General features: G+C 36.8%; 2 protein-coding genes across 2 annotated transcripts; one reads left to right on the plus strand and one right to left on the minus strand.

Annotated features, from left to right (window-relative positions):
- The first annotated feature begins 231 nt into the window (after nt 1-231).
- LOC129883132 (serine/threonine-protein phosphatase PP1-like) lies at nt 232-5,542 on the plus strand. The gene is made up of 4 exons (XM_055957721.1): nt 232-699; nt 3,254-3,813; nt 3,918-4,133; nt 5,061-5,542. Exons 1-4 carry the CDS (start codon nt 513-515, stop codon nt 5,082-5,084), a joined length of 987 nt encoding a protein of 328 aa, XP_055813696.1. The 5' UTR covers nt 232-512; the 3' UTR covers nt 5,085-5,542.
- Nucleotides 5,543-5,891: 349 nt separating this feature from the next.
- On the minus strand, nt 5,892-7,934 carry LOC129883715 (pentatricopeptide repeat-containing protein At1g08070, chloroplastic-like). The gene has a single exon (XM_055958326.1). The coding sequence runs from the start codon at nt 7,932-7,934 to the stop codon at nt 5,892-5,894; it is 2,043 nt and encodes a 680-aa protein (XP_055814301.1).
- Between the last annotated feature and the right edge of the window lie 866 nt (nt 7,935-8,800).

The raw sequence follows: 8,800 nt of genomic DNA on the forward strand, positions 1-8,800 counted from the left end.
AGTTTTTTTGAGTGTTTGACTAATCAATTTAAAATTATTTTATACATAAAATAAGTTTCAAAAAATAATTAAGTTTATTTGACTTGATTTATCTAAAAAATTTATAAGCAAAAAAAATAAATTAAATTACTCTAATTTTTTAAAAATTTATAATAAATAATTTCCAACTTATAAACAGTTTTAAAAAAAAATTATGCAAAGAGACTGTAACCCTTCATCCACAACCATTAATTCTCTCAAAAAGGTGGACTTCAATTTCTTCTTCTTTTTTTTTTACTCTAATAAGATGCCAATCCACTATTTCACTCCACTTTATTCTTTCTTCTTCTTCCTTTAGATAATGCTCGAATCACTTTGTGCACACTTGAAAATTGTTAATCAAGTACACGTGTCACTGTATCTTTCCACCAAGAATTGAAACAAATGGACTTATAATAGTGAATATAAACGTATTCTTGTTTTTCATCAAATCTTGAAAAATATAATTTTTGTTGGGTATTCTTGTTTTGTCTATGAAGAAGGTTATGGATTCTTTAGCTTTGGATGCTATAATCAATCGTTTACTGGAAGTTCGTCATCGACCAGGGAAACAAGTCCAGCTATCTGAGGCTGAAATTAGGCATCTTTGTCTTAAGTCTAAAGAAATTTTCTTGAAGCAGCCTAATCTTCTTGAGCTGGATGCACCAATAAAGATCTGTGGTACTTTACTGCAACCCCTTTATTTTATTTTATTTGATTTTGAGCTGTTTTGAATAAAGTGTGTTTTGATGGAATTTTGAGTTTTTTGAAGTGGGGTTGAGTTTATTGATGCATTTCTTAAAATGGGTTGCTTTGATTTTGTATAAAAATTGAGTGTTTGATTTGTTCTTGGACTTTTTGAAAAGGTAATATTGGTTGTTGACATGAATGAAATGAGCCTAAATGAAGAATTGGGGATTCAGTTGAAGTGAGTTGAGCACCGTGATGTCTCAGGTTCAATTCCCAATAGAGACAAAAACACTATGTGGTTTCTTTCCTTTTGTTACTTGATACTTGTTGTTGGTGGGAGGTGACAAGTATCTGGTGGAATTAGTCAAGGTGTGCACAAGCATGCCCTGACACCACGGCTATCAAAAAAATGAAAAAGGAATTGGGGATTCACATAGCCAACCCCGACTTGTTTGGAACTGAGTCGCAGTTGTTTGGTTGTTAACAGAAATTTGGTTATGATCTGGTGCTTAAGACCTGCTTTGGTAGTATTAGTTAGGGACTTAGGGTTCATTCTGTAACTTAGTGCTATGTGTTCTTCAATTTTTCATTCATGATTAGTCTGAAAGGTGTTGCTAGCTTTCATTCATTATTAGTCTAAGGGTGTCACTATATGCTTTTCCTTTCTTTTGAGCTAAGGCTCTATTGAAAACAACCTCTCTATCGCACAAAGGTACGGGTAAAGATTTTCGTGCATCCTACCCTCTCCTGATCCCACATGTGGGATTATATTGGGTATGTTGGTGTTGGTGTCACTATATGCTTAGTTTGGATACAGTTTTAAAAATCAAAATTTTTATTGTATCTGGCTAATAGTTTCATTCAGAAGTAAAACTCAGAAAAAATGGTGGAGTATAATACCATCATGTATATGGTGGTCCATATGGAAGGAGAGAAACAGTAGGTGCTTCAAAAAAAAAACGCTAATCCATTTGAGAAGATCAAATGGTTGTGTATGAAAACCTTTTATTTTTGGTGTAAAGAAGAAGGAATAGAACAAAATGCACAAATTATAGACTTTATAGGAAATATGTGATCTAGTAGATGTTTTATCGTAGTTTGAAATGTTGTAACTCAGTTTTTGGAGGTCTCCAGCATGTCCTTAAATGCTGATGAATACAACTTTACCCTATCAAAAAAAAAATAGTTTCATTCAGATGAACAATATCAGTTTAAAAAGCTCTGAAATTAGCCTTTGGCATGTTTTCTCTCCAATTTTCTTATGATCGTTTCCCTAAGTGAACATCTTGAATAGTTTTTGCTTCTTGCTATCTACCTAAGCCAGTGTAAAAGAGCTCTCTTTTTTATGTTTAGTCTAAGGGAAGGTAGATGCTCACCAAGAGACTACGAAAACAACAGTGTAATCCCACAAGTGAAGTAGGTTGTTGTTGTAAAAAGCTTGATCAGAGTGATGCAGCATTTTCGAAGTCACTTTCTGAGGGGTGAGAAATAAAATCATGCCCCCAAGGCTAGGTGGTGGCCGTTTATTACAGCCTAGTACATAAAACCATAAGAAAAAGCTTGATCGGGAGTGTTACAGCATTTTCAAAGGCATCTCTCGAGGGGAGAGAATGTAATCTTGCTCCCCAGGCAAGGCGGTGTGTAGTTTGGGTAGTGGGATGTCTATCTCAAACTAACTTTTATGGTCTTATATAACCAGTACAAAATCAAACTAGGAGTGTTTAAAAAGGAAATCTGTGTTTTTGTAGTTTCTGCTCAGTTTCTTTTCATTTACCAGTATTTCCAAACTCTTTTTCTCCTCTAACATATTGTTTTGTTTGAAAGTGAACATTAAACCAAAGAGATTTTAGATATTAAAAAAGAGAGAAATAAACTGAGCTACTGGAAGTCATTAAGAACATAGTATATGTTAAGAGTGTCTACTTTGTGGTTATTAATTTACAAAATGAATAACAAACAGAACTATTAGCCTTCTCACGTTTGAAAGCCATAATCAAGTATTCAGAAAGTGCAGGTTTGCCTAATAATGAAAAGGCTGGTGAATTTGCTAATCCATGTGGAAGTGGATTCTCAATGGCATGAGGAGATACTATGACTAACATTTGTCCATTCTTCTTTTCTTATTATCTTCTTCCTAGTAGAAAACCTCATAAATTCTTCCTCACTAAGAACAATGTCATAGCAGTCTTAACTTCATGAATTTTCTTGAAAGTCGAATCATCCATATCTGCATCCGATATCTAATTGAATTTGACTGTAAAAGCATCGGTTCAGCATTCACAAGTCCCTGAGACTATGCACTTTTGTACATTTCATCTGCCGGAAAGCGCTTTCTCAGAAGAGCCAAGCTCACTATATCCAACTTGTGCTCATCTTTGCTTCTCATTCTCGTTCTTGAGGAACCAATATTTGGTTGTGTTATAATGCTTAAAGATTAAAATACAAGCTGAAACATTCTTGCTATTTCTCGATATCGCCTCTTTTTTCCTGTTGAATAAAACATGAATTCCTATCTAATTCTTTTCTTGGTGCCATACTTGGCTAGGGGATATTCATGGTCAGTATTCTGATCTGCTGAGGCTATTTGAATATGGTGGATTACCTCCAAGATCCAATTACCTATTCTTGGGCGATTATGTGGATCGTGGGAAGCAAAGTCTGGAAACAATATGCCTTTTGTTTGCATATAAAATAAAGTATCCCGAAAACTTTTTCCTTTTAAGGGGAAATCATGAATGTGCTTCCATTAATCGTATATACGGATTCTATGATGAGTGCAAGCGAAGGTTCAATGTTCGATTGTGGAAGATCTTCACAGATTGTTTTAACTGCCTGCCTGTGGCAGCTCTGGTTGATGAAAAGATATTATGCATGCATGGTGGACTCTCCCCCGACCTTCATCATCTGGATCAGATACGGAACCTCCATCGACCAACTGATGTTCCAGAAGTGGGACTGCTTTGTGATCTTTTATGGTCAGATCCTAGTAGGGATGTTAAAGGGTGGGGAATGAATGATAGGGGTGTTTCCTACACATTTGGTTCGGATAAGGTGACAGAGTATCTTCAGAAGCTAGATCTTGATCTCATTTGCCGTGCCCACCAGGTTTTAAACTGAATATGACTTCCAGCAGTAGTCGGTTTTTCCTTTGTTCTTTCTTTTCAGAGTTTTGTTTTTTGAGTTATACGGGCTATTTGTACTTAATATAGGTTGTGGAAGATGGGTATGAATTTTTCGCTGACCGACAGCTAGTGACCATATTCTCTGCCCCTAATTATTGTGGAGAGTTTGACAATGCTGGTGCCATGATGAGTGTGGATGAGACACTGATGTGCTCTTTCCAGATATTAAAGCCTGCAGAAAAGAAGCCCAAGTTTGGCTTTGGAAGCGCAACTAAAAATGGAACTTCTCTGACCAAAACAAAGGTAACTTTTTTTTTTGGCATAATAATACATAAATATATGCCTTTTAACGTGACCTCAGCTGATATATATGTCCTTTAACTTTGAGTGTGCACAAGTAAACACTTAAACTTGTATAAAGTAGACACACGCGTCCTACGTGGCATAATTCACGTAGGACACCACATAGGATGCCGCATATGACGTGAATTGCTACTTAGTACGCCTTGCTTTACTGAAAACCTTTTGTTATGCAGAAAAAGCAAGGCGTTGTTAGTGTATTGATCCAATTGGTTTGTAATATTGTTTTATTATTATGAGAGAGAAAAATCACCATCCACAAAAAAGTTCAGAGGTCTAAGTATAATGTCGTAGTATAAGTACTTCAAATGATTTTAATCCTAAACACAATTCAGGGAGGATTAGTAGTTGGACATTGGATCACTTTGGACCTGTAAGATATGGGATGCTCGGTCGGGGTTTGGTTAACTCATTGATCTTTCCGTAGTTGAAGTATTAGGCCCCTTTTTCACTGTCTAGCTTACACCTTTGGAATACCCGACAAGGGAGTGTGTTCCAAGTTCCAACAAGATGATCTGTTTGAATCTTGATCCATGATCGTCGTTTTATTAGTTCTGATGACTGGATCTACTTGCATCACTAAATATTCTTTGCATAACCCCTTAAGTTCTTTGGTATTCCTATTTATGAAGAAATAGAGAAGGTGGCTCTTCTCTGTCGAAGTATAATGCAGAGGCGACATCGATGTCATTCTGGTTTTGGTTCTTTTTATTCATTTGTATTTCCTCCTTTTCCTCAGTAGCATCCTTGTGATATATTACTTCATTTTTGTGGTCACAATTTTGGTTCTTCTTATTCATATGCATTTTATTATTTCTCAATGCCCTCATATTAGTGTTAGTTTAACATTAACATCTAAATTTCTTGCAGTCATTTCTGGGCAAAATAGGATGAAATAAACCGAACACTTCCCTTCTTATCACCTCAGTTAGCTCCGTGGCATGCAGCCTTGTTAGATGTTTGGCTCGGGTTGGAAGCATCGAAGAAGAGTCTGAAGCTGAAGATACCTACGTATGATATATAAGAATCCAAAAATCTGTAACCATTCTGATTGTTTTGTATAATATAAACCAAAATCTGGTGAACATGACCTCTTGTGATTCACCAGCAAAAAGTTTTACTAACCCTTCAACTCTTTTATTTGTGTAATTAGGGGTGTAAATGAGTCAGGCTGTCTGTGAACAAAAGTTCAGCTCAAGCTCGTTTAATGAAACGAGTTGAGCTGAGCTTGTGTTCGGCTTTCAGCTTGAATAGTAGTCGAGCTGAGCTCAACAAAACTTGGCTTGTTTGTTAGCTCATGAACATTTTTACATTTCAAAAGTTATGTATCGTATCCGTTTTCGTGATCTCAACACCGAAAGTGAAATTTTGGACCATAAGCTAAATATACAAAAAAAAAATGTAAGAACTACCTACAAAGCGCTCAATGTCGGCCTACCACCTTTTTTTTAAGGGTTGAGTTTGTTCAATTAAAGTTAATGCTATGCTGCCCTTCCCTCTTTCTGTGGACTTTCTTTTACCTGTCGGCCTCAACAAAAGAGATTAGCCTCTAATTGATTGGATCAAATATCAAACTGTTAACCTCTTGATTGATCGATTGGCACTCTTGATTGATACATTTACGTTAGCCTCTCAGGCTGGTTTAGCAATTCTCCATTTTAACCGACATGATGAATGATGGTTGAACGGGAATTTGTATATTCACCAATAGTCTCTACATGAGCAAAAACCATTCTTGAAGTGGTGAAAACGATGACGGTCCCTAATGACTATTTCTCTTTCAAAGCTAGCAGAAATCAGCTTCATAGCTGCATGACAATCAGGACAAATGCGAAGGTTTTTCACCACACGAATGATAGTTGTTTTATCAGTTGCAATAAGTCCGAAAGCAACAGCCATTTTCTCACTGTGGAAGAACAGAGCCTTTTCCTTTTCCTCCTCTTCAACATCAAAAAATACCTCTCTGGTGCTTGCAACATGGCCTGCCCTCTTGATTCGTCTATAGATCTCATCAATCATATCATATATTTCTCTGGATTGAGGGTGTTTTTTCTCTTGGACACCAAATTCGTGTATTACCCCATTAACCTCAATGGAGCTAACCCCTCGTGATTTACCAATGCCTTTTTCCTTCATCAATTTTCGAACTTTTGAGACATCTTCCCACCTTCCTGCATTAGCATATATGTTGGACATAATTGCTAGGTAGCCCCCATCCTCAAGGTCAAGTTGGATCAAGTGTTCTATGGCCTTTTCAGCAAGCTCAACATTTCCATGTATCTTGCATGCACCTAGTAAGGCGCCCCAGGCACCCGTGTGTGGCTCATATGGCATAGATTGAATCAAATTATACGCCTCATCTAGCAAACCAGCTCGACCAAGGAGATCAACCATACAACCATAATGCTCCAACTTTGGTGTTAAACCAAAATCTCCAGACATGCCATAAAAGCACTTCTTTCCCTCATCAACCAACCCTGCATGAACACAAGCACACAGAACCCCTAAAATTGTCGCATCATTTGGCCTTTCAGATTCATCTTTCATACGGTAAAAGAAGTTCAATGCTGTTCTACTCTGCCCATTCATTGAGGACCCCATGATCATAGCACTCCAAGCTACAACATCACGTTCAGACATATTATTGAAGACATCTGCAGCATTCTCCAAAGCACCACACTTGCAATACATATCCACCAACGCTGTCCCAATCACAGCATTTAACTCAGAACACCTCCTGTCAATATACGAGTGCAACCACTTCCCAGTATCCAGAGCTCCAGCTTGTGCACAAGCAGAGAGCAAGCTTGCCAAGGTAACATCATCAGGCGATAAATTCACTCTTCCCATGTCATGGAAGAATCTCATAGCTTCATTAATCCTTCCATCACGTACGAGCCCTCCAATAACCGTATTCCAAGATACCAAATCCCTACAAGGCATTTCATGAAACAATCTCAAGAGACATTCAACTTCACCATTCTTGGCAAGGCAACCTAAAATTGTATTGAACATGAGTAAATCCTTAACAGGCGCTCTATCAAAATATTTTTTCGCTAGCTCCAACTCCCCAGCTTTGACATACCCCAGGATTATGGTATGCCAAATTACAAGATCCTTACATGGTATCTTTTCAAACAAATCCCGAGCTTTCCCCATGTCATTAAATGTGTTAACATAGCTAGATAACATCGCATACCACGTTACCTCATCTTTATCCGGCAATTCCTCAAAAACTTTCTTCGTCATGTTCAAATCCCCCATGGCAGTATAAAAATCAACCAAACTAGTACCCACAAAGATATCGAGATTGACCCCAATTTTAACCAACTGGCCATGAAGACTTACTCCTTTAGCAAACTCCAGCAAATCCGAACAAGCACGAATAGCGAAAGGGTAAGTGAATCTATCGGGCTGGACATTGTTTACCCGCATTTGATCGAAATAATAAAGAGTGTACTTCGGAACATGATTCTGTTGGAACCCTCTTATGAGGGTGTTCCAGACAAAGGAATTTGGTTCAGACATTTGATCGAACAGCTGGGCTGCATACGACATGAGTCCAAGAGTAGCACAATGGGTGATAAAGTTTCCGACGGCGAAATTGCTGTGGTGAAGACCGGTGCGGAGGAGGTATACATGGAGGGATTTTAGGTGATTCAAAGTGGAGAGCTTGTTCGGTGACTTTAGCAACGAAAGGGCAAAATGTTTCTGCTGCCATAGCCCACTGCAAGGTCCATTCATTGGCGCCTTAGCGGGACCGAAATCTAGGACAATCACAGCTTAATATCTATATCTGTATTGTTTATTTCCTTTTCAATTTGGTCATTTTAAAATTATTCCTTTTAAAGCCTTTTTTTTTTGGGAGTATCCTAGAAGTCACCAAATGCAGGAGTATTAAACCGTATTGCAATGTGGCTAGGATATATCTTTAAACAATTTTGTTTTTAATAACTAATATAAGTTGCATGTATATACTTGTAATTGTTATTTTTTGGTATATGCATTTGTAATTATAGTTCATCACATTTTTTGATTGAGCGCTAAGTGACTGATTAGCATTTTTTCGTTAAAGTAACAAGTTACTAAATTTTTCCCCAATTTATGCATCCTTTGAGTGATAACAATGATGAATCGTTGAAATAACTTCATGTGCTAGATCAGCAATTTGGAGAAAACGTAGCTCTATAAATCGTCCTCCCTCTTTTTCTGTTCAATTCTAAATCGATAAGGTAGCTGATGTATATTCAATTGATAATATGATAGGATAAAATTATTTGTAATATTAAAGCTTAAATGTAAGATGTAGTGTATGCATCCAGTTGTAATAGTTGTGTTTCAGTAGCAAAATATATACTATATAAATCATCAATATATCATTCAGTTGTAATAGTTGTGTTTCAGTAGCAAAATATATACTATATAAATCATCAATATATTGAGAACGTTGGGTCAGTATTAGGATGGGCAATACCCATCTAGTAATATTAAAAAGAATGAACTCAATTATGAAATTTCCAAAAATTGCATGAAAAAAATACCATGTGGTAATTTTATATATATTATTTTAAACTGAAAAAGTTACTGTATCAAAGAAATTTGCAGCAATA

Source organism: Solanum dulcamara, chromosome 3 (genome assembly GCF_947179165.1).
Source record: "Solanum dulcamara chromosome 3, daSolDulc1.2, whole genome shotgun sequence".
Classification (NCBI taxonomy): domain Eukaryota; kingdom Viridiplantae; phylum Streptophyta; class Magnoliopsida; order Solanales; family Solanaceae; genus Solanum; species Solanum dulcamara.

Coding starts and splice junctions, on each gene's coding strand:
- LOC129883715 (XM_055958326.1), bottom strand. CDS start 7,934: ATGAATGGACCTTGCAGTGGGCTATGGCAGCAGAAACATTTTGCCCTT.
- LOC129883132 (XM_055957721.1), top strand. CDS start 513: ATGAAGAAGGTTATGGATTCTTTAGCTTTGGATGCTATAATCAATCGT. Junction 700..3,253: donor TGCACCAATAAAGATCTGTG/GTACTTTACTGC, acceptor ATACTTGGCTAG/GGGATATTCATGGTCAGTAT. Junction 3,814..3,917: donor TCATTTGCCGTGCCCACCAG/GTTTTAAACTGA, acceptor TACTTAATATAG/GTTGTGGAAGATGGGTATGA.